The sequence below is a fragment of the Drosophila persimilis genome, unplaced genomic scaffold (assembly GCF_003286085.1).
Source record: "Drosophila persimilis strain 14011-0111.01,24,50 unplaced genomic scaffold, DperRS2 tig00003933-arrow-pilon, whole genome shotgun sequence".
NCBI lineage: Eukaryota > Metazoa > Arthropoda > Insecta > Diptera > Drosophilidae > Drosophila > Drosophila persimilis.
The window spans coordinates 1,090,840-1,115,354 of NW_020825706.1; the positions used below are offsets into that span (position 1 = coordinate 1,090,840).

General features: G+C 42.0%; 4 protein-coding genes across 4 annotated transcripts; 3 read left to right on the forward strand and 1 right to left on the reverse strand.

The window, feature by feature from the left end:
* Positions 1-13,165: 13,165 nt before the first annotated feature.
* LOC6594473 (UDP-glucuronosyltransferase 2B31) lies at positions 13,166-14,921 on the reverse strand. The gene is made up of 3 exons (XM_002019703.2): positions 14,639-14,921; positions 14,327-14,586; positions 13,166-14,271 (listed from the first exon to the last, which is right to left on the reverse strand). Exons 1-3 carry the CDS (start codon positions 14,874-14,876, stop codon positions 13,207-13,209), a joined length of 1,563 nt encoding a protein of 520 aa, XP_002019739.2. The 5' UTR covers positions 14,877-14,921; the 3' UTR covers positions 13,166-13,206.
* Positions 14,922-16,407: 1,486 nt separating this feature from the next.
* LOC6594474 (UDP-glucuronosyltransferase 2B20) lies at positions 16,408-18,319 on the forward strand. The gene is made up of 2 exons (XM_002019704.2): positions 16,408-16,652; positions 16,810-18,319. Exons 1-2 carry the CDS (start codon positions 16,424-16,426, stop codon positions 18,117-18,119), a joined length of 1,539 nt encoding a protein of 512 aa, XP_002019740.1. The 5' UTR covers positions 16,408-16,423; the 3' UTR covers positions 18,120-18,319.
* Positions 18,320-18,921: 602 nt separating this feature from the next.
* On the forward strand, positions 18,922-20,762 carry LOC6594475 (UDP-glucuronosyltransferase 2A3). Its single transcript, XM_002019705.2, has 3 exons — positions 18,922-19,191; positions 19,298-19,557; positions 19,619-20,762. Exons 1-3 carry the CDS (start codon positions 18,939-18,941, stop codon positions 20,690-20,692), a joined length of 1,587 nt encoding a protein of 528 aa, XP_002019741.1. The 5' UTR covers positions 18,922-18,938; the 3' UTR covers positions 20,693-20,762.
* Positions 20,763-21,978: 1,216 nt separating this feature from the next.
* On the forward strand, positions 21,979-24,019 carry LOC113567252 (UDP-glucuronosyltransferase 1-8-like). Its single transcript, XM_026994436.1, has 3 exons — positions 21,979-22,373; positions 22,558-22,817; positions 22,876-24,019. Exons 1-3 carry the CDS (start codon positions 22,121-22,123, stop codon positions 23,947-23,949), a joined length of 1,587 nt encoding a protein of 528 aa, XP_026850237.1. The 5' UTR covers positions 21,979-22,120; the 3' UTR covers positions 23,950-24,019.
* Positions 24,020-24,515: the final 496 nt, after the last annotated feature.

Sequence of the window (24,515 nt, forward strand, 5' to 3'; positions counted from 1 at the left end):
TTGTTGGAAATTATAGACTATGATTTTTGTCAAATTGCATTCAATTTTGTCAGGGACCAGAGAGTCCCTCCTTTGTATCTCTGTACCACAAGCATTTGTATCTGTATCTGTATCTGCTCTGCTCTGCCCCCCCCCTTCTCTCTCTCCCCATGTGTCACACATGCATTTCAATTTGAATTTACAATATTTCTATGGCTTCAGAGAAGGACTGAGGACTGGAGTCCCAGGCACTTCATATATGTCTTTCGGGTCCCATCTCCTCTCCACTCCTCGCCACTCCACAGTTTGTCATTTGCATACTTTGCACTTAAGTGAATTTAATCTTTTCTCCATGCTCTTCTCGCTTCTCTCTTCGATATTTGTCAGGCTTTTCCTCCTGTCTGTGTGCGTCTGTGTGTAGCCCTTAGCGAGCAGAAAAATGTGTGTTTATCTTTTGTATGGATTTTTAATGTCATCTATTGTGTACCCTGGCAGGCCCTGTTCTCACAGCTTTTCCGTTTCTTAGTTTATTTTATTAAAATTTTAATTGCTTTTTGTGAGGGTCTCGAAATGTTTTGTCAATGCGTAGACATCACATCATTTTCCATTGATGGACAAAATGGTAATGGAAATTGCTACAGAAAATGCCTAAAATGTTGCTGGATTTGGGTTGGGGTTTTTCCATCAAGAAAAATAGAAAATCCAGCAGCAATGCCAGAATTTTCCCCCCTTTAAACTTTTTTTCTGGCCAACCAATAAGAAAATTACACGCTTGAATCGAAACGATAAACGTAAATCACACACCACAAATGACAACAGCCAATAACCTTACACAAACAAACCAAAAAAAAAAAAATAGAGAAAGAGAAAATGAAACGTAGGAAAAATCGAGGGAAACACATACTCCTCTTAAATTGCATTTTGGCCGCTGGCTGAGGTAAACAGCGTGGAAGAAGAAGGAAAAACCACACAGAAAAATCAACCAAAAACTTGATAATAAACGAAAAATTATTTTCACACATCTGTGTGGGTGTGTGTGTGTGTGTAGGGGGCGTGTCGAATCAAAGAAACAAATAAAATGGTGGATGGAAAACCCACAGCTAAGGGGGGATGGGGGAAAATCCAGTATTAAGTTTAAGCACTTTTATTTATTATTAAAAAAGTTTGCAGTTCGGGGAGTGTGAAAATCTGCACATAATGCAAAAGAAAATCCCAAAATTGATCGCCTCACTTATAGTAGTGTGTGTGGTGTTTGTGTGTGTCTGGTGTTTGTGTTGCCCGCGTTTTTCAAAGAGGTTAAAATGCGCATAATGAACATGTCGCAGCATGCTGTGTCTGTGTGTGTGTGTGTGTGTCTGATAATATAACTGTTGATTATTGCGCCAACACGCACTCAGCGTAAGTGAAGCAGCAGCTCACAACGTGGCGTATGCGCAATATTATTAGATATTGAAAGCAGCCATCGATGGTGATGATGATGGCCAACCCCCCCACCTCCAACAGCAATTGAAAGCAGCCACACAGCAGCCCAGGCAGACAGACATATGAATTTTTTCTCGTTTTTTCTTTTCGCTCTCGCTCACTCTTGAGATAAACCTCCTTTATCCCTAACCTCTCATGCCCATCCCCTTATGCCACAATCCTCATACTGATTCCCATTCTGCACATCCTCTGCTGCACACGGGATAAACATCTATAAGAAGGAGAGCAGGGATGAGGCTTCAGAGAGCCGAACATTTGGTTACCCTTCAATGGTAGTTCTAGGACTTTAGATATACATTTTTGAACCAACTTTTGATTGGAATTTGGTGTACTTTTGGTCTTAGTTTTCCTTTAATTTGTCTCCAGTTTTTCCCTTCTTTTGGCTCATCTTTTGACTACTTTTTAGGCCCACCTTTTGCTCCATTTTTGCTTTATTCAGATCCTTCAAACCACCTTTCTCTACCTCGTAATATCCCTGCTTCTCCAGCCCAAACTCCCTCTCTGCCAAAAAAGGGTATACCAAAATTACATGTCTGTATAAATGGGATGTGGAATCGTGGCCAGGGCGAGGATTTTTGCGATTTGCTTTCGGGATTTCGTATGTGGTGTGGAGTGGTGTGGGCGTGTCTTTAGCGAATCCTACGAATCTGCGGCAGATCTGGCCTCCTGCAGTCTGTTGCTCTGAATCGATGGCAATGTGCTAAATTTGTGGCAGATTATTTATTAGTGTAATGGCTTTAAATTTGCCAACGCAGATGCTTTCGCTCGAGGCGGTGATTTGTGTATGGGCTATGGGGTGTATGGCTATTTAAATATACTATATGGCCGGAGTAACGGAATGGAGAAATGATTGAGTCGTGATTTGAGCGCTGTTTTGTGTGAAAATAGAGAATATAAACAAGAAATATGGGAGATATATTCAATGTTTTGAGTCGTTTAGTGACGTGAGAGTTTTATAATGCTTTGAAATACATTTACTTATGCAAAAATCGTATATATTATATATTAAACACCTCGAATATATCAAAAATTGGCCAGATTTAAGTATAACGCTTGAGCAGAGTCATAAAGAACGATCTTATCCAGAAATCAGGGCAATCGGCTCATAAAAAACCTGTTAAAGTCCCTTTTTATTATTTGGCTGTTTGAACACCTGGCCTTTGAGCATTTTTAAGGCTATAGAAAGGCGATTTGGGTGGCATACTTTTAGGCTACAGCTTCGATATATTTCCTCTCTAGATTAAGGTGGATTTTGTATCTATATTCATTCCCTAGATTTAAACTTTAAATCGACTTGTATGGGTCCCTTTTCGCATGTATCTTTAGAGGATTGCCAGAGACATTTCTCCCACTCCTTTCGTACCCTTATCCCCCACAAAATATCGAATGCTTGAAGACCATTACACCAAAAGCCATTCCCCATTCCCCCATTACCCCCATTCATTCAATGTCGGCGACTTATCTGTCATACTCCATCTGTAAAAGCGGAATACCCTGGAGTGGCACTGCCACTGCCACTGCAGCCTCTAATCTTTCGAACCATTTTACCAATTCCCATTCTACACACAAATTTTTAACCCCTTCAGACGGGGTTTCTCTCTTTTTTATCTGGCCAATTTCAAAATCAAATCTTACAAATTCACACACCAGCGAAAAAAAAGCAACAACAATCACGAAAAAGCAAAAAACAAAGTGCCAAAAAAATCTAATAAAAGCATAGCTCAAAATCGGTGTGTAAAAATCAAATAAACGCTGTTGCAAGTGCAACTGCAACGGGCTGGGCAGCAGAGAAACTTTGTTTTGTGCGTTTTTAAATGGCCAGAGAGAAAGAGCTGCTGGCACAAGCAAAATGGAGGCAAAATGTAGGGAAAATGGCAGAAAGAAAAGCGAGAAAAAGCAAAGAAAAACCATTGGAAACACATGTCCAGCAAGCGACCAAGAACCGATGGGGAGCTCTCTGCTCTGTGCTCCAAGCTCTGAGCTTGGATTTCTTTTTGGTCATTACATTAAGTTTGCTATCTGTGGAGATTCGTTTCTTCTTTTGCACACACACATCGGCAATAAGTGGTATTTGTGTTTGTGTTTGGAGCTGTGGAGCTGTGGAGCTCTGTCTCTCGTTCTGGTGTGGCCACCGGCTGCTTCTAATGGCCAACGATTCGTAATATTTTTAATATTTGCTCAATAAAATGTCAGACAATTTCTGTGTCTCTCTGCCACTTAGAGTCATTACATTTATTTGTACGATGTTTGCTTTCCCCCTTAACGTGTTCTCACTTCTGTTGGCTATTGTTTGGGCCTCGAATAAAGGCTAGATAATGCTCTAACTTGGGGATAGAGCAAAGGTATATTAAAGGGGGGAATTCCAGGCTTAAAAATCACTTGAATAATACCATTTTTCTTTTGAATTTTACTGGATTTTGATGATGCTTCTTTGATAAATTTTAAACAAAAGGAACTATGCCCAGTATTCCTTGCAAATGGTACCAATTGGGAGAGCTTTTTGGGTTGAAGAAGTGTTAGAGTGCCTGGCATAAAAATCACTTGAATAAAACCTTTTCACTTTTAAATTTTATTCGATTTTGAAGGCGTCTCTTTAATATAATGCAAAAAAACAAGGAACTATTCCTAGTATTCCTTGCAAATGGTACCATTTGGGAGAGCTTTTTGGGTTGTAGAAGTTTTGAAATTCACGGCTTAAAAATCACTTGAATAATACCTTTGCTCTTTTGAGTTTTACTCGGTTTTGAAGGCGTCTCTTTAATATATTGTAAAAAACAAGGAACTATTCCTAGTATTCCTTGCAAATGGTACCATTTGGGAGAGCTTTTTGGCTTATAGAAGTGCTAGAATTCCTGGTATAAAAATCATTTGAATTTAAAATTTTTCCCTGGATTTCACTGGATGTTGAAGGCGTCTCTTTAGTATATTCTTAAAAAAGGGAACTTGTCCTAGAATTCCTTTCAAAAGGTACCATTATTTCCCCAAAATATCCCTTATTGTTGTCTGTATTTTATCCTCCTGTTACATCTCTTCTTAAGCATTCCCTGCTACCCTTTTCTCGGTTGTAGTGTATTTATCCGCTTAAGCAAAGCCAAAAACATTATTCTTCATATGCGTTTCGCTTCAGGGAGCTCTCTGGCGCGTACGAGTATCTCTGGGTATCCCTTGTAATCCTTTTTGTAGTTGACGCAAATCCTGTTGCTCTCTCGCTTTCTCTGCGCTGCTGCCAAGTCATAAAGTTTAATTTAGTTTTAAGCCTTTGAACTGGAAAATTGCATGGGCACCGCGAGAGAGAGAGAGAGAGAGCGAGAGATCAAGCGAGAGGAGTGCCACTCACTGTGTGGCATGCTACAGGGATTTCAGCTTGAGGTCCTGCTTGAGGTCTTTGTGCAGCCCCATTTTTTTTTGTTGCTGGTGAAGAACTTATGATGTGCTGCAGCTGCCCCAGGGATGTGGCATAACAAAAGCAAACGACGTTGACCGCTGCCTGTCAGTCTGCAGGGGACATTGGCCATCGCTTCGTACTGCTCTAAAATTAACACACGTTTAATATGCAAGTCGTGCATAAATTTCTGCAGTTTGCCTGCTTGTCCAAGGGCTTTATGCTTTTTAATTTACCATCAGACGTCACGAGCAAAGACAGCAGCAGCAGCAGCCACGGCACCCAATGACCACGACATTGCGGCCAACATGTCAGCGCCAACAGAAAATGCTTCACCCAGAGAAATGCAGAGGCAGACAGAGAGGGAGTCAGAGACAATCATGGTCATTGCCTGGCGTTTTCTTTTTTTTTTTTCTTTTTTTTTTTGTGTCCTCGGCTTTTGTTGTGCCCCGGCAATACGTGCAATGGCCGACAGCGTCTCGTTATCATCATCATTATCATCATCATGGCGGCCGGGGACAGTGGAGGTGGCCATGGAGTTCAGCATTAATGTTGATGCGCTTTAATTGCCAATTGAGTTGATGCAAGACATCGTCAAGAGCGCCAACGTCCCGCACAATCCAATCAGAGCTGCCACTTGCGGCAGCCAACGGCCCGGCACAAGTCTTCATTGTCGCCATTTGCCGCTGCCTGGCCCTGGGCCCAGGGCCTTGGACCTTCGGCCTTGCTGGCTGCATTTTATAATTTCATTATGCATTACCTGCCACGTTGCATATGCCACTGGGGGCAATTGTTGCATTTATTATTCAACCTTTGCGCACTTTTCAATGCGATTTTTTCTTTTGATTATTTATTGACATAAAGCCTCCATGAAGGCCTCCAATTGTATCATCTGTAGAAACTATGGATGTCTTAATGTCTCAAAGGCTACAGATTTCTAAAGATTTTTAAAGCATATTTTTTGTACTTAATCTTTTGAGTATCTGTACTTTTGGGGACATTTTTTGAAACAATAAACCATTATCTGTATCTACCTATCTATCTCTCTTCTGCCTATAAGCAAAGACTATACAAATACCAAGATATTGTAACAGAAACAAATTCCATTTCAATGGTCAAAGACTGTGTATCAGTACCTCTTTTCTAAGCCTTTTTATTCGTTTTCAAATTCTGGGAGCGACTCACCTGACCCAAACGAAGCCGAGTAGGCATTGGGTATCGGGAAGATACGAAGCATGGGCTGACAGAGAATTGAGAACCCAGGCATGAGTGGAAGGGCCCTGTCTACGGAGCCTTTAATGCCCCATGCAACATCTTGGTACAGTATAGCCTTTGATATAAGCGAACCGGTGCGGTTCTACGCGTCATGCGGCAGCTTCCCTCGGTCGTTTCTCCATTCTACTGGGCAGCGGTCCTCGGGAAAAGACGAAGAAGAGGCTGATAGGGAATTGAAACCCCGCGAACGAGTGGAAACCCTGTCTACGAAGCCTCACGAACAGCTTTTTGGTGCCTCATGCCACATCTTGGCGATCGAACCGTTTCGGCTCTCCGCGAGATGCAGCAGCGTACCTCGGCCGTTTCTTCGTTCCACTGGGTATAGCTTGTGCCATCCTCAATAATGATTTGGCAACCCTTTTTCCCCCATGCCCTTTTCTGCTCTTAAATATTTTCGCTGTGTTCTCTTGTTTTTTTCTTCTAAGAATTCAATTACTTATCCGAATGGAAAAACAACTTTTAATATTCCTTGTGGCCATCTATCACCAACAATTTATGTATTTTCGCACCAATTATGCAGTTAGACAGAAGAAAAATAAAAACTATTAGCCAAGAGATGGCCATTTGGCTGGCCAAAGCCAATTCCCGGACAGACTTGCCCTCCGCTCCAGACTTTTCAGAGCCTGTGCCAAATTCCTTGGCACTCGCATTAACGACAACTGTTGCCAAGTAAATTGGCATAAAACAAATCGGCATCGTCATCGTTGTTGGCTCTAATTAGATTGTTCTGGCAGTGGCAACAGCCTTAGATATTTCTCCCCAGGAGCCACACGCGCGCAAATGCCAGTCGAAAAATTGTTAAATAATTTAAAAAGAAATTAGCGTATATTTCGTGTGTGTGTGTGTGTGTGAGTGTGCAGACAAAGCATTAAAATAAAAATGTTGTAACCAATTCCATGCATAACAGTAACAGTTAAATAAAATTTAATTTAGCAGAAAAACGAGAGAGGCAAACGAGAACAGAGCACAGCCACAGGAGAAACTGCACAAATTGCCAAAGGAAATAAAAATCACAAGCAGATGAAAGGAGATGGCCACATGGGCAGCACCACGTGAGGGAGCGGCACAGCAGGCTGCTGGGCAAGTGCCGGTAACTGGAGATACTCGTAGGAGCGGGATGGAACGATGCTGGAAGTGTCAGAGAAGGGAAGACAGTCTGTGCCAGAAAATAGACAACATAAAATGCGTTTGGCCATAATGAAGACTTCATATTTGTGTAGCGGCAGCCGGCAGCCGGCAGCAGCAACAAATGAATGCCGTCAACATTTATTATTAATTTTAATATTTCAAAGAGCGCAGCCAACCAACCAACAATACGCAAAAAACAAGTACAAAAAATATGAGCAAAAAGCTAAATAATATTACAACTGGCAGATACCCTTTACAGATAAAGAACTATTGTTTTTAGTCTCTACAAAATGATTTGATTATCATTTTAAGATCATACCGCCAAAGGAATTTTTCAAACAATTTTTTTACCTTAAAACTTGATTAATTTTTTAAATAAATTTTAAGCTAAAAATAATAATAACAGCCATTAAATAATTTTTAAATTCTAATAAAATAAAGAAAAAGGTAAAAAACTTTACTTAATTATAAATAAAATAAATGAATAATATTTAAGCCCAACTAAAAAATTTAAATTGTAACAAACATTTTAAATTGAAATATAAATATTATTAAAAATTAATACAATTGTAAAATATATTTATTAATATTTTTTTAAATAATTTTTTTAATTACTTAATTTAATAATTATCCTCCTGTAATAATAATACAATTAGAATAAAGTAATTTATAAATATTTATAGCTTATTTAATACAAAGAAAGAGGTTAGAATTATATCATTAATATAAATTTAACAAAATTGCGTATTAAAAAAAATTAGATTTTTAAGTAATACAAAAATTTAATTTGATTTAATTTATGGAAATATTTATTTTTTTTAACTATTTAAAAATATAAAATTTTATATCTAATAGGAAAATATTTATGTTTTAGATATTTGAAAATATAAAGCCCAATTTAAATGATTCAAATATTTATTTTCAATTTAAAAACCTGATAATCTGATAATATTTTTCACTAAAAAATAATTTTTGGAGCTAAAAATATTCGTATTTGTATGACCTCTACTCCCACCCAATATACCCTTTTATCTATATACAACTAAGGGATACACAAATACAAAAAAAAAGAGACAAGAAAGCCACTGGAAAATGGGGGAAAATGGGGCACAAAACGGGACAACAAAAAACGCAACTTGGCACGCGCTTGCCTTGGCTTTGGCTCTGCGGATGGATGTCCGCCTACTGCTGGGGGTGGGGGGGTCCTGGGGCTGGGGGATACTCCTCGTAGAAGAAAACGCCAGCTTCAAACTTTGGCAAAGAGCCGACACACTAATTTGATGGCTTTTTGTTGCTACTGGCCAAAGGAGGGGCGTTCCGGCAATGCCAAACGCCTGGAATTTGCCTCACTGCAGGGCTGTAACTTTGGGCTTCAATGGAAATACGTTACCGGAACATCCTCAATGGATGGACAGTGCACTGACCGCATTTAATTTTCGCTTTACAAACCGCACAAACTGCATCAACAGCCGAAAGCGCCAACAATTAACTTTTAAACAAATGCCAAAGGCATTCAAAATTTAATCAATTTATTTCATACGCTCAAAAAAACAACAAAACCTGCAAAATTCTGATAAACATTGCATCGGAAAATGTTGCGGATTTGTTGAGGCTTTTTGTCAAACAGAAAATACATATTACACGCCCCTGAAGCCTCGCCCAAAGACCCGAAAGTAACTTTCTGTTTGTTTGATGAAATTAAAATGTGATACTCGTTAAAATATAAATAATAAATAATTTAATAAAGGCGAATCCTTCAGATATAAATAGTTGTACATATACTATATGTATCCAATGTTTGAAAATATTTGAAATATTTAATTATGAAAAATATCTTACAATTGTTGGCTTGTCTTTGCGATATTTAAAAGATTTTCGTTTACCTTTGCAAATGCAATCTATGTTATATTATTTCAGTTTATTTTCGTCTGGCATTTGCATCGTCTTTTGTTTAGCAATCTTCCAATCAAAACAGACATTCTGTTTCCCTGCAGCTGATTTTCAAAACAAAGACACACAGATACTGCCACACAAACACACACACACAAACATCTTTGTCTTTGTTCTAAGAGTTGCAGTAAACTATCTGTCATCTTGTGAATTGCGCGTGTTAAAAATTCATCAGAAAAAAAGAGAAAAAATTCTCTGAAAAGAAAAGCAGATAAAAGACACAACGAACTTAATTTAAACGACAACCAAAAAATAAATGGGTGCAGAAAAAGCAGCAAAAAGGTTTAACAAGGTTGGGGGCAACAGAGGAGGAGAGAGATAAAAAACAGGAGGAGGAATAAGAAGGGCAGGGCTTTTGGATACTCTTTCAAGGATATAATCTAAAAATAGATATAAATTAAAATAAAACCCTCTACTATATAAAAAAGTTTTGGGTCCTCGTGGTGGCCTGATATTTTGCTGATATCGGAGCGAGCTAGTGAGCCGGGGGTTGGTGTCCGTGCAAAAATATATAGATACAGATTAAATTAAATTAAATCTCTCTAATATATAAACAACTTTTGGGTTGTCGTCGTGGCCTGAGCCAGCGAAGCTAGTGAGCCGCGGGTTGGTGCCCGAGCAAAGCGATTGCTTGGAGGTCTTGGCCCCTAGTCTACCAGGTACATAGATATAGTAGAATGATTTTAACCCGATTTAGCTGGCAAAAGCGCAACATACGTCCCGCTCAAACGACCGATGGGCGCTGCTGCATGATGCGCGTGTCATTTCGAGCTTCAGTATCAACTAAGAGAAGATTGTTGTATCTGACAGCTACATTTAATAGTACTCTCGATCCTGTAAGCTCTGATTTGCATAGATATATGCTTTGTGCAGAAAAAGCTGAGCTCTTTGGTATGTTTTCATTGAGATATATATCTTTAAAACTGAGCAATCATGGCTGCCTCTTTGTGGCCTGCGATAGAGTATTAAAAAAGTAGAGGGGTTAAAGTCCCCAACAACAATGAAAACCACAAAGCGGCGCTTTTGTTTGCCAGTGTCGCGTCGCATGCAGTCAATCTATCTGTGTGTGTGTGTGTGTGTTTCGCCTGCCAATCAACTCAACAATCGCAATCAATTTGCTCCGCTGCAACAGCCCCCGTCCCCCGTCCTCCATTCTCCATCACTCGTTCCATTCCATTTGGGGCGCATTGTCATGGTGCAAGTGCAACTGTCATTTCAAGCGCAATCTCTGCATATGTATGTGTGTGTTTGTGTGCGCCCGAGGGTGGATAAATGTGTGATATATCAGCGCAAGCCAAAAAATAAACAACAACAAAAACATATATAAAAAAAAGAAAAGATGTCTGATACGCCGCAATGCATTTTTTAATTACGATACTGCGACATTAAGGACCCGCAGTCATGGCCATATATCACATGAATGAATCATAGCCTTAAGATATGACACAAAGGGGGGGGGGGGGGGGGGGGGGGTAGGCGAGACAGAAGCAGAAGGACATCTATAAAGAGTTTGCTAAGTCAACTTTTGGGGCACTAATAATTCCTCGAATAATTTGTATTTTTGGGAATGATAAAAACCCTTTTGAAAACCCTTGATTACGGCAAAAAAATTCTTTATTTAGTTCTTTAAAAAAAATAAATATAAACCCATCTGTTCGGGAGCAGCAGCTCTTACAGAGCAGAAGCACTGTTAACACCCCAGGTTAGCAGCCTGTTACCGCCTTCCTTTAACAGCATCCATTACAGCCTGTGGCCGCTCCCGGTAACAGCTCACTGTTAGTACACTTCTTTAACAGCCTGTGACCGCTATCGGTTACAGATCACTGTTAGAGTCCTTCTTTAACAGCCTGTCGCCGCTGACAGTTACGGCTCCATGTTAGCGTTCGTTTTTACAGTCTGCGGCCACAGTCTGTTACAGTCACTGTTAGCGCTCTTCTTTAACAGTCTATGGCCGCTACCGGTTACAGATCACTGTTACCGCTCTAGGACAGAGCTCTCATGATCCACAGGGCATTCGAGCGGCCTAAGCTAGAAAAATTATAAAAAATATATATCGCACCTTATGTTCATTCCACAACATTATCGACCCTCCTACAAAGTACTATCTTCAAAACTAAAGCATCGGAAACCCCAAAACAACAAAAAACACCATCAAAACAAAAACAAAAACTGCCATTCCTTCCACTTGCCAAGTAGGCCTTAAAGTTGGCCAAATTTATGGGCATTATATTCGCATCATAATCATCAGCATAATACGCATACGCATACGCAGAAATTTGCAAAGTATTGTTATGCTAAATTTATTTGCCCCCATAGCCATCTGCCATCTGTTGGCGATGTGATGTCCTTGTTGTTGTTAACTTCATCAGAAGTGCGATTGAAACGCAACTTCCGCTTCCGCAAAATGTCTGCCAATGTGCGTGTGTGTGTGTGTGTTCCCGAGAGGAGAAACTGAGCTTCACTTCACTTCACTCCACTTTGCCTGCAAACAAATCAACTTGAACTTCCGTTTCATTTCGCTTTTTCTTGCCATTTCATATTCTTTTGCAAGTCCCTCCGCCCCAGTCCCCTCTCTCTTTTTGGGCAACCCACTCAACTCTCAAATTTTTTATTTTCTCTTTACTGTGCATTTCGGCGACTTTAGCGTAAATTTACTTTTCACTTTCAGCGCCATCAAAAAAGTTTCCTCTTTTTTTCGTGCATAGCTAACTTTTTGGCTCACATTACGTATATTTTCCATATTTTCTGTTGCTTCCTCTTCACCTCTTTTCCTTCCTCTGGGGCTTTGCCTTTTCAATGTCATTGCACACTCGCGGAAAATCTCGTATGTGTATGTGGGGGAAACTTTGTCTCGTTTTTTTCTTGGCATTTCATTTCCTTCATTTCAGCCGTTTTGCACCTTGAAGCGTTTTCCTTCTTTTTGGTGTGACTGGACGTGGGCGGATGTTACACTTCTCCCTCCTTTTTTTTATATACTTTTCGTTTAATTTAATGCTTGAATGCCTATTTAAATTTGTGTGTCCCTCATCGTTGTCTGCATTCCCAATTTTGTTTTGTCATTTACATTTCGTTTGGGAATCAATCAGCGGCCGGGCCGGCACACGTGTGTGCATTGATATCATGTCATGAGAATTATCAATTTTATTTGTTTCGGTGGGCGAAAGATTTGAGCGAATTTTCTGCTGCATACTTTTAGGCCGCGCTTGATTGGTAGGGAATTGAACACAGCGTATGGCCATGTATTTTGCGTGGCATACTTTTAGGCAGTGATATTTTGAGAAGGCGAACTTGAGCAATTGAGAATGAGAATTGGAATAGGAAACAATAAGAGAGAGAATAAAGGTTTCTACCTTTACAAAAAGGCGACATTAAGGTATACCTTGAAACCTTGAGGTTTTGAAAATGCAATTACGAGAAAAGCATATACGATATACTAAGATAATGCTACTGGAAATACTAAAACAGGTTCTTAATTCTTAAAATAAATATTTAATATTGAAACAGACTTAAAATATACCAATGACTATAAAGCCAATACTAAAAATTTTAAAAATCATCAACAAATATGAGATATACCAAAAATAATATAATTAAAATATTACAAAATACCAAACAAGATTCTAAAATACAACAAAAAAATATATAGAATCAAAAGTATGTTAATAAATGTGGAAATTATGATTTTTAATGAACAAAAGGACAAGCGAGAAATCGTAAAATAAGGGAATAAAAAAGAGATAAACTATAAATGATGAAAATATTATTACAAAATCTTAATAGACCAGAAATTGGTGAAGAAATACATACATACATATATGAAGGAGGAACCAAAGAAGACTTTGATACAATTTGTTAAGCTGGCTCAAATGAGTCATAAACGATTCATAAACGGAATAAAAGGCTTGGTCTTGATAGAAAAATTAGGATCATAAAGTTACCATCATGAAAAATAAATCAAAGTACTTTATAGTCATTCAAGTGATCTTTTATTATTGAAATTAAACTAAAATTCAGTTGCGTTTTCTCTTTTCCCCTTGGGGTTGTGTTTTCCCGCCTCCAAAGACCCCCCTTAGCAGTCGCCAAATAGCAAGCGGCAGAGCAACCAGCAGGAGGATCACTACTCCAAAGATAATCAGCAGGACATCCACATTGTGATACTGCCACCAGTTCAACCTCTGAGCGGCACTCTGCAGGTAGGCGGCTCCCTGATGGCGGGTCACATGCTCCACCCAGTAGACGGCGTTCTTCAGAGGAGTCTGCTGCTGATCGCGATACCGGAAGGACATGCCGCGGATAACCTCCGTGTAAGAGGGCACACTGGTGATCCTCTCGATGGCTGCCTTGAGGTCTGCAGCCTTCAGTGACTTGAAGTCCAACATAATACCATAGCCGGTCTGTTCGGCGTGGGCCATATTGAAGAACTGATCACTGAAGATCGGCAGACCGATGACGGGCTTTCCATGATATATGGACTCTGTGGTGCTCAACATACCGCCGTGGGTGACAAAGGCCAGGACCTTGGGATGGGCCAGTATATCCGTCTGCGGGAACCAGTCTGAGATGAACAGATTATCCGGTTTATTTGGCAGATCTTCCAGCTCGAACTTCCACAGCACACGCTGCTTGAGGCCCCTGAAGGCCTTGAGTATTTCCTGCACTTTCTCCGGCGGCAAATCCTTGCTCTTGAGATTCGAGCCCATCGAAAAGTAGATGGCTCCATGTTCGCTTTCGTTGAGAAACTTCTCAATCTTCGCGGGCAGGGGACTGAGCTTTCCATCGATGTGCATGCCCCCCACTTCAATCAGGTTGGGCGCATAGGGACGTGGAAAACTCAGCGATACATGCTGATTGATGAGCACCAGCGAGGCATTACGGCGCATCTCATAAAAGCAGCGTTTGTTCTCGGGGAAGAACTCCTTATAGAGCGCCTCCTGACCGGGCAGATAGTAGTAGTCCAGCAGGAGACGTTCATAGGCCAGAAAAGCCACATTGACCAGGCGCTCATACAGCGACATGTGATCGTTGAAGGGCAACATTATGTGGGGCACAAACGAAGCGGGAGCTGGGGAGCCCACCTAAAGGAGGAAACAGAAAGTTAGCTAAGAACATAGAGAACAATTTTCCACCCACCATATCCGTGATGAAGGTCAGTCCTCCCCCCGTGCTCAGGCCAATGAGTGGGGCCTGGAAATGTTCAGCCAAACCATAGTGGGCATCGTTGTAGAAGGTCTCGCAGATGACGGCATCGAAAGTTCGATTGCTTTTCAACAGATCCTGAAAATTGGGGTCCACAAAGAGTGCTCGTGTGAGGCGAAAACCCATATGATAATGATCTATTAGCTTTTGGGTGAGAGGTTTCTGTATGGACTGCCACAGGGCGGCCAGGTCTCCTAGAAATGAAAACATCAGCAACTGGTCACCATTTATACCATTTATACATACCCCTCATAGCCCCTATCACATTTGGCACATAGATGTCATGATAACCAGGCATGGGTTTCTTCAGAGGAAACACAGAAACCACTGTGATTTCATGACCCGCCTGCACCAGGCCCTTGGCCAAGGCATGCCCCACATTGAAGTGCGATCGTCCTGGAGAATTCAAGACCATCAGGAACTTGTAGCCATCACAAAAACACAAGCTGAAGATCAGCGCCACAAACAGCGAAAGAATACGCATTCTGATGAAACTCAAGAACCGCGAGGGAGAGACCTCGACCGACCGCACGGAGCACGTTGCTGCCACAGACTGAACGAATTCTTATAGATATGCTGCATATATCTACACTCAATTATTGTGAAATTCCTGTACTCCGCATGAGACTGGACACCAGCCAAATGGTAAGCAAAAATACATACTCATTTGATTGCAAAAGGCTTACTTTAAGTCGATTTTTGCATGCCCTACACTCATGAGAGAGGGCTTTGGAATATATATACACCTACACTGAGAGAAAAGTGGCATAGGATCAAGAAACATTTGAGTTATTTGAATTAAATATTCGTGTTTTAAATAGAATTCACTTTGATTTAAATATAAATTTTATTAAAAAGTATTTTTTTTTTTAATATTATAAATAAATAAAATATATTCCATTTGTGGGAAAAATATTATAATCTAAATAAAAAAATTTTTAAAAAATATACAACTGTTTTTCTTCAAAAGTTTTTTTTTAATATTTTCAATTAGTAAAATATATTGTTTTTGTAGGAAAAAAATTTAATCTAAATAAGAAAATATGTAATTTAAAAATAAAATATATTCCGTTTTAAAAAGTCTTTCTTAAATATTTAACATAAATAAAATATATTCATTTTGTAGGAAAAATATTTTATCTAAATAAGAAAATATTTAATTTAAAAAAACATTTTTTTTTTATTTGAAAATATATAGTTTTTAAATAGGAAAATTTTAAATTTAAATGTAAAATATATATTTTGTTATGTGAAAATATATAGTTTTTAAATTAAATACATTTATTTTTTTTCTACAATTTCAAACTTTAATTATTCAAATTTCAGTCTTGTTTTCCCTCTGTGTAATAAAATATTTCTTCCAAATTATCTTATCTATTGGATTTGCTAATATTTTGAAATGTACAACTAAATGCTGGTGTCTGAGGCATCACGTAGTGTAGGGAACTCAAGAGATTAATAAAAAGTGATGATCAATCAAGTATATGAAGAGAGCCCCTAACCAAACTTGTTTAAGCAATAAGAGAACTTCAAATTTCAGAGAAAACGAGAGCTTTAAGCTGAAGAGAAAAAGAGAGCTTTTAGCAGAAGAGAAAAAGATAGCTTTGAATTGAAGAGAAAAAGAGAAAAGTTTAGAGTTTTTAAGAGGGAAATATCTATGCTACAAATGGAAAACATATGGACGGTTTGATTAAGGGCTTGTAAATTATATTTTGGATATATATTTGTATATATGTATGTATATGTATATTTCTCCGGCGAATTTTTGGGATTCTTTTTGGGGAAAAAAATGTATATTACTCTGTCAAATTTTCAATATTAATGATCTATACAAAAATATATGAATGCAAACGAAAATGAAACAGCACAAAGATTCACTAGATCTAACGATGCTTAAGATACCGCAATCTAAAGATAAACTACAGATAAATCCAGGTCTCCCTCTCTCTAAAGAACGAAGTCCCTTATCAAATGTATATCTAGCAGCGGAAAAGCTTAAAACTCTTCAGTCTTATCCAAATCTGTGGCAAAATGCGTTTGGTTTCTTTACTTCTCCTGTTGATCTGCCAGGTCTACGGCTACTCCTACCTGATGGTGCTCCATACGGGCTCCAAATCCCACCATACGGTGGGTGTTGCTTTGGCCCGGGGTCTGATTGCGGTTGGCCATGAGGTTACACTGATTTCGCCATTCCCCCAGACGAAACCACTCCAAAATCTGATCGATGTGAACACGCCGAATATAATCAGCGTAATGGCCAGTGAGTATTACGTTTGAAACCGTTTTTCCCGGGCTATGTGTCACGTAGAGGCTTATCAGGGTGGGAATTTGATAACAGGCGACAATTATCGCAGAAACGTGCACAGATAGACCCATTACAATGCACAATAAACCCCCCTCTCTGACCTTTCCCGCAGATCACAAGGCTCGAATACTAGAGAATGCCAAATTGCCTGTGCTCCATCGGTATCCTCGTATCCATGGCATGGGTCTGGACCTAACCGAAGCCCTACTTGCGGCGCCCGCAGTGCAGCAGCTGCTGAAGGAGCAGCGCACCTTCGATGGGGTTATCGTTGAGGCCTTCATGAACGACGCCCATTATGGCTTTGCCGAGCACTTTGGGGCACCGCTAATAGTCCTGAGCACCCTGGGAGCCACCGGCTGGACATCGGACCTGGTGGGCACGCCCTCGCCGCCCTCCTATGTACCACATAATCTGCTGCAATTCAGTGACCGCATGGACTTCACGCAGAGAGCCCAGAACCTGGGCTTCCAGGTCTTTGAATATTTCTACCAGCGTTGGTTCAATCTGCCACGACAGGAGGCCCTCTACAGGAAGTATTTTGCGAACAATACACAGGATTTTTATGAGATGCGAAGGAGTACATCGTTGGTTCTGTTGAACAATCATGTGTCCATGAGTGCACCGCGTCCTTATGCCCCGAACATGATTGAAGTGGGAGGCATGCACATCAATCGGCAGGCCAGGCAGCCCCTGCCCAAGGACATTGAGGAGTTCATCGAGGGAGCCAGGCACGGAGTGATCTTTTTTTCGTTGGGTTCCAATCTCAACAGCCAAGATCTGCCCCTGGAGAAGCGGCGAGCGATTGTGGAGACCCTGCGTGGCCTCAAGCAGCGCATCCTTTGGAAATTCGAGGATGAAAACTTTCCCGACAAGCCCGAGAATGTGTTCATCTCAAGCTGGTTCCCCCAGGATGATATCCTGGCCCACGACAAGGTGATTGCCTTCATCACCCACGGCGGACTGCTCAGCACCACGGAATCCATCTACCACGGCAAACCGGTGGTGGGAATACCCTTCTTTGGCGATCAGTTCATGAACATGGCCAATGCCGAGATAGCTGGCTTTGGTATCACCGTCAAGTACCACCAACTCGAGGCTCCGCTCCTCCGATCAGCCGTCGAACGGATCACCAGTGACGCCAGCTACGCGGAAAAGGCTCGCGAAATGTCCAACCGCTTTCGAGATCAGTTGGCGGCCCCCCTGGACCGGGCCGTCTATTGGGTGGAGCATGTTACCCGTCAGAAGGGCGCCAGGTACTTGAGAAGTGCCTGCCAGGATCTGAGCCTCGTGGAATATCACAATATAGATGTTTTGGCCACATTCTTTGGGGGTTTGAGCTTGGTTATCGTATTGTTATGGGTTCTGGTACGATTTGTGTTGGTTAAACTTAGGGGGAGCTCGAAGAAAGAGAAAGCTAACTAGTCGGTAGGTTTTAGGTAGGATTTAGGCACTCTCTTGGGCTGATAACCATTTGGTTTCAGACAGAGATCTAGGGTACGGCTCAATCTAGAAAAGAAGATCGGAAGACGAAGGATAGAGATAGATTGGAACCTAAAATAGTTGGCCTTTGTATACACCGTAGGTGTACGTCAGTGCTACAAATAGAGACATATTTTATAAGTAATTTGGTTCCTTAACCATAATATTCCTCTAAGAAACATTTGGAATACTTAGAAACCTTCTTAAATAAAATATTTATATGAAAGTCCCCAAATTCTTTACTCAGCGATTCTCAGCGAAGGTCAAGGTCAAGGCTCTATTACTAATGAAATTTTATTGACAATTTCATTACGCAGCAAAAATCTGAAGAAATACTGATTGAAACCTCTCGAAAAATAATGATTCTCTCTCAAAATATAGCTAATAATGGAAGAGACTGACTGGAGGAAGGCAACCAAGGCACTGGCCATAAATATAAGAATACATAAGAGCGTGAATTGCATACAAATATTATGTCAATACCCAAAGAAATCGAATGACTGGGTGAGCGCCTACAAAAGAGAGGAAACTATGGAGAGTCTGAGAACTGCAAAGAGAGAGCCGAAACACCGCCTTATCATCGAAGCATGATCCACTAGTCGACCCAACTTGCAGCTGCTTATAATTACCCCACAGCCGGCGAGAATTTTCTCAGTTTGTTTCGATTCGCCAAAGCCTTAGCAGTGATTTCTATGGACTAAAGAATTAATACATAAAAATACAATAATTAAAGCGAATTAATTGCGTGTTTTTCTATCAGTCATGAAGCCACTTAGCCGCAAAACAAGTTTCGCCGCTCTGCTGCTGCTCTGTCTTCTGAGCTGCGTCACGGCCTACAATTATCTGGTGGTGCTCCACACGGCAGCCCGATCCCACTACCACGTGGGATCGGCCCTGGCCAAAGGTCTGGCCGCAGCAGGCCATCAAGTGACCATTGTCTCGCCCTTTGAGCTGAAGAAACCCATCAAGAATATCAGGGATGTGCCTGTGCCCAGTATTTTGAATGCCATGAAAGGTACGTCGAACAGTCTTACAAAACGCAGTGCACTTCGTTCACATTATCTTTCAGTTGGCTTAAATATAATCTAATCAATATGATTCTATTTCTCGCCTATTGGCAGGCCATATTGGTAAGCTTTTGGAGAAATCGCAAGAGCCGATCGTCACACGTATCATTGATTTCCATCATATGGGCCTGGCCATAACCGAATCCATGCTGAGAGATCCTATCGTGGTGGAGCTGATGCAATCGAATCAGACCTACGACGCTGTCATCTCTGAGGTCTTCCTCAACGAGGCACACTTTGGACTGGCGGAGCACTTCAATGCCCCGCTGATAGGATTGGGCACCTTCGGGGCCATCAGCTGGAACACAGATCTGGTAAGAGTTTACCAAGAAATCCACCACTGAGACCTTCATTACGATTTGTGTTCTCCCTTAGGTTGGAACCCCCTCACCGCCTTCTTATGTGCCGCATGCTATGCTCAAGTTATCCGATCGAATGACGCTGTTTCAGCGCATTAAAAACCTGGCCTTTGTCTCGTACGAGTATCTCTTTATAAACTACTACTACCTGCCCCTTCAGGAAGCCATCTACCGAAAGTACTTCCCCAACAACAAGCAGGACCTGTACGAGACGCGGAAGAACACAGCTCTGGTGCTTCTTAACCAGCACGTTTCTCTCAGCTTCCCCCGACCCTACTCGCCCAACATGATCGAAGTGGGAGGCATGCACATCAACCGCAAGCGCCAGCCCCTGCCCAAGGACATTGGGGAGTTCATCGAGGGAGCCAAGCATGGAGTGATCTACTTCTCGATGGGCTCCAACCTGAAGAGTAAGACCCTGCCTCTGGAGAAGCGTCAGGCCCTGTTGGACACCTTTTCCCAACTGAAACAGCGGGTCCTGTGGAAGTTCGAGGATACCGAGCTGCCCGGCAAGCCCAAGAATGTCTTCATCTCGGACTGGTTCCCGCAGGACGACATTCTGGCCCACGAAAATGTGATTGCCTTCATCACCCACGGTGGCCTGCTGAGCACCACGGAGTCGATCTACCATCGCAAGCCCTTCGTCGGCATCCCCATCTTCGGGGATCAGTTCCTCAATATGGCCCGTGCCGAGCAGAATGGCTATGGTGTCACAGTGAACTACGTAGAGCTGACAGCTCCCAAATTGCTGGCAGCCATTGAGCGGCTCATTGGAGATCCAGAGGCCACCAAGAAGGTTCAGGACATGTCCGATCGCTATCGCGATCAGCCGGAGACACCGCTAGAGCGGGCAGTGTTCTGGGTGGAGCACGTGACCCGACACAAGGGCGCCAAGTACTTGAGAAGCGCCTCCCAGGACTTGGGTTTCATTCAGTATCATAATCTGGACGCCATCCTGATCCTATACGGAGGCATTATATTTGTTCTGTACTGTCTGTTTTTGCTGATTCGTCGCGTGTGGCGTCTGCTGCAGGAGTTATTTATTGAAAGAGCAAATGACAAGGCAAAGCCCAAGGCGAAACTTAATTAGAGTTAATTTTTGAATTTTGATTAAATCTATGTTAAGAAATAAATGTGTACATGTCCAGGATACCTTTAAATGTTTATGACACATGATTATACCCGATATTTAAAGAGTTCTGTTGTGGATCCACTCACAAGGAAACGTCGACCCCATAAAGTATATATTTCTTCTTGATCAGCAGTCTTAGCCGATGCGAGTCGATGATCTCCTAAATAACAGTTGCAGAAACCAAATGTTGTATCCAGACTCCTGTGATATCACACGCAGAATCATGGAGAGTGATCATATCTACCATTCTGCCGAACATGGATCAGATCGGATCATTATTATAGCCAGAAGAAACAAATCGAGTTGCTGTAGCTCCCTCTCTTACCTCTCCCACGCTGTTACCCGTGAGCGGAGGTCAGAAAGATGCCAACTCTCATGACAAAAGTGAGCAAAATTTACCAAATTGAGAGAGATTGCGAAAACAAAAGACAGAGAGAGAGAGAGCATGCGGTAGTCTCTGCCTCCAATACCAGTCCCGACGCAAATAAAACATTAAATAACAAATACTGATTGTGTATCGGGTATAATATCGGGTGTATATATCGGCGATGCTAAAATAAAATAATCCAAAGACTATATATGTAAATGAAAATATGTACAAAAAAGTCCTTTGATTTTCACAAGCAGATGCCTTTCTAAGGTTAAAATTATTATAGGACAAGGAATACACCGAAAATTAGGAGATCCCTATTACTTAATTATGAGATAACCCATAACCTTTATAAATTCAATGCCCCAAGCGAATTCAGCTGTTATATTTGAGTTCTCATATCATTTTCTCCTTCTTTTTTCATTTAAATTGTGTACTTCAGCCAGGTAGAAGAAATCTTATCTGATCGACAAAAAACATTCTTCTATGTCTCCACAAAGCCGGTAAGGTAATCAAAACAAAACACGAAACCAACGAAAACCCATTGAGGAAAGAAAGAGAGAACAAAACCAAACAGAGAACAGTTTAAGAGCGAAGTACTAGACGAACGCGATAGACGAGAATAGAGCGAGTGAGTGTGGGAACAAGAGAGGCAAGAGAGTGGCCTACAATCAGGCACGCAATCGTATCGACAGACGCAACGCGTCTCCGTATATACAACTCGGATTGATTTTGGGCTGAGTAACGATGATGTGGGAACACACCATGGTAGGGTGATACACCAGCCATTGAGCCCGAGGCACTCAAAAGCCAGACAGACGGCGGCCTGCCTATAATAACACCACTGCCGGCGAGAATTTCCTCAGTTTATTTCGGGGCGCCAACGCGGGAATATCGATAGAACATCAGCTGGAACTACAACAAGCCACATACAAACATTCTATTTCACAACTGGCAGCGATTAGGCCCCCAGTTATTCGTGTATAATTCCAACATTCGGAACACCCTGAACAGCCATGAAGTCATTGAGTTATAAAACAAGTTTCGCGGCTCTGCTGTTGCACTGTCTTCTGAGCTGCGTCTCGGCCTACAATTATCTGGTGGTACTCCACACGGCAGCCCGCTCCCACTACCACGTGGGATCGGCCCTGGCCAAAGGTCTGGCCGCAGCAGGCCATCAGGTGACCATTGTCTCGCCCTTTGAACTGAAGAAACCCATCAAGAACATCAGGGATGTGCCTGTGCCCAGTATTCTGGCCGCCATGCAGGGTGAGTTTTTTGGGTTTGCTAGAAGACAAATCATGGATCATAGCAGTGGTATTACTTCTCAATTTTGTAACACCCAAGTAGAGGGTACTTTGTACTCGCCATATCATAGAAATGCATTCTGGGCCTCTGGCCTATCGTATTACACAATCTTATCAGCACTTGGCTTTTCTTACACCATTTCCAGGCAACATAGCCAACCTATTGACCAGCTCTAAGCAACCGATTATTAAGCAAATTATCAACTTCCATCACATGGGCCTGAACATAACCGAGTTTTTGCTAAGCGATCCTGTTGTGGTCGAACTGATCAACTCGAATCAGACCTACGACGCTGTCATCTCTGAGGTCTTCCTCAACGAGGCCCACTTTGGACTGGCGGAGCACTTCAATGCCCCGCTGATAGGATTGGGCACCTTCGGGGCCATCAGCTGGAACACAGATCTGGTAAGACATGCAGTTCAAGGCAAAGAAGTCTCTTCTTATCCCACTGTTCATTTTGTAGGTTGGAACCCCCTCACCGCCTTCGTATGTGCCCCATGCACTGCTCAAGTTCTCCGATCACATGTCGCTGGTCGAGCGCGTGGCCAATCTGGCCTTCGTGTCGTACGAGTATCTTTTCCTGAACTTCTACTACCTGCCGCATCAGGAAGCCATCTACAAGAAGCACTTCCCCAACAACAAGCAGGACTTTTACGAGATGCGAAAGAACACGGCTTTGGTACTCTTGAATCAGCACGTTTCTCTCAGCTTCCCCCGTCCCTACTCGCCCAACATGATCGAGGTGGGAGGCATGCACATCAACCGCAAACGCCAGCCCCTGCCCAAGGACATTGAGGAGTTCATCGAGGGAGCCAAGCACGGAGTGATCTACTTCTCGATGGGCTCCAACCTGAAGAGCAAAGATCTGCCCCTGGAGAAGCGTCAGGCCCTGTTGGACACCTTTTCCCAACTGAAGCAGCGGGTTCTGTGGAAGTTCGAGGACACGGAGCTTCCCGGCAAGCCCAAGAATGTCTTCATCTCGGACTGGTTCCCGCAGGACGACATTCTGGCCCACGAAAATGTGATTGCCTTCATCACCCACGGTGGCCTGCTGAGCACCACGGAGTCGATCTACCATCGCAAGCCCTTCGTCGGCATCCCCATCTTCGGGGATCAGTTCCTCAATATGGCCCGTGCCGAGCAGAATGGCTATGGTGTCACAGTGAACTACGTAGAGCTGACAGCTCCCAAATTGCTGGCAGCCATTGAGCGGCTCATTGGAGATCCAGAGGCCACCAAGAAGGTTCAGGACATGTCCGATCGCTATCGCGATCAGCCGGAGACACCGCTAGAGCGGGCAGTGTTCTGGGTGGAGCACGTGACCCGACACAAGGGCGCCAAGTACTTGAGAAGCGCCTCCCAGGACTTGGGTTTCATTCAGTATCATAATCTGGACGCCATCCTGATCCTATACGGAGGCATTATATTTGTTCTGTACTGTCTGTTTTTGCTGATTCGTCGCGTGTGGCGTCTGCTGCAGGAGTTATTTATTGAAAGAGCAAATGACAAGGCAAAGCCCAAGGCGAAACTTAATTAGAGTTAATTTTTGAATTTTGATTAAATCTATGTTAAGAAATAAATGTGTACATGTCCAGGATACCTTTAAATGTTTATGACACATGATTATACCCGATATTTAAAGAGTTCTGTTGTGGATCCACTCACAAGGAAACGTCGACCCCATAAAGTATATATTTCTTCTTGATCAGCAGTCTTAGCCGATGCGAGTCGATGATCTCCTAAATAACAGTTGCAGAAACCAAATGTTGTATCCAGACTCCTGTGATATCACACGCAGAATCATGGAGAGTGATCATATCTACCATTCTGCCGAACATGGATCAGATCGGATCATTATTATAGCCAGAAGAAACAAATCGAGTTGCTGTAGCTCCCTCTCTTACCTCTCCCACGCTGTTACCCGTGAGCGGAGGTCAGAAAGATGCCAACTCTCATGACAAAAGTGAGCAAAATTTACCAAATTGAGAGAGATTGCGAAAACAAAAGACAGAGAGAGAGAGAGCATGCGGTAGTCTCTGCCTCCAATACCAGTCCCGACGCAAATAAAACATTAAATAACAAATACTGATTGTGTATCGGGTA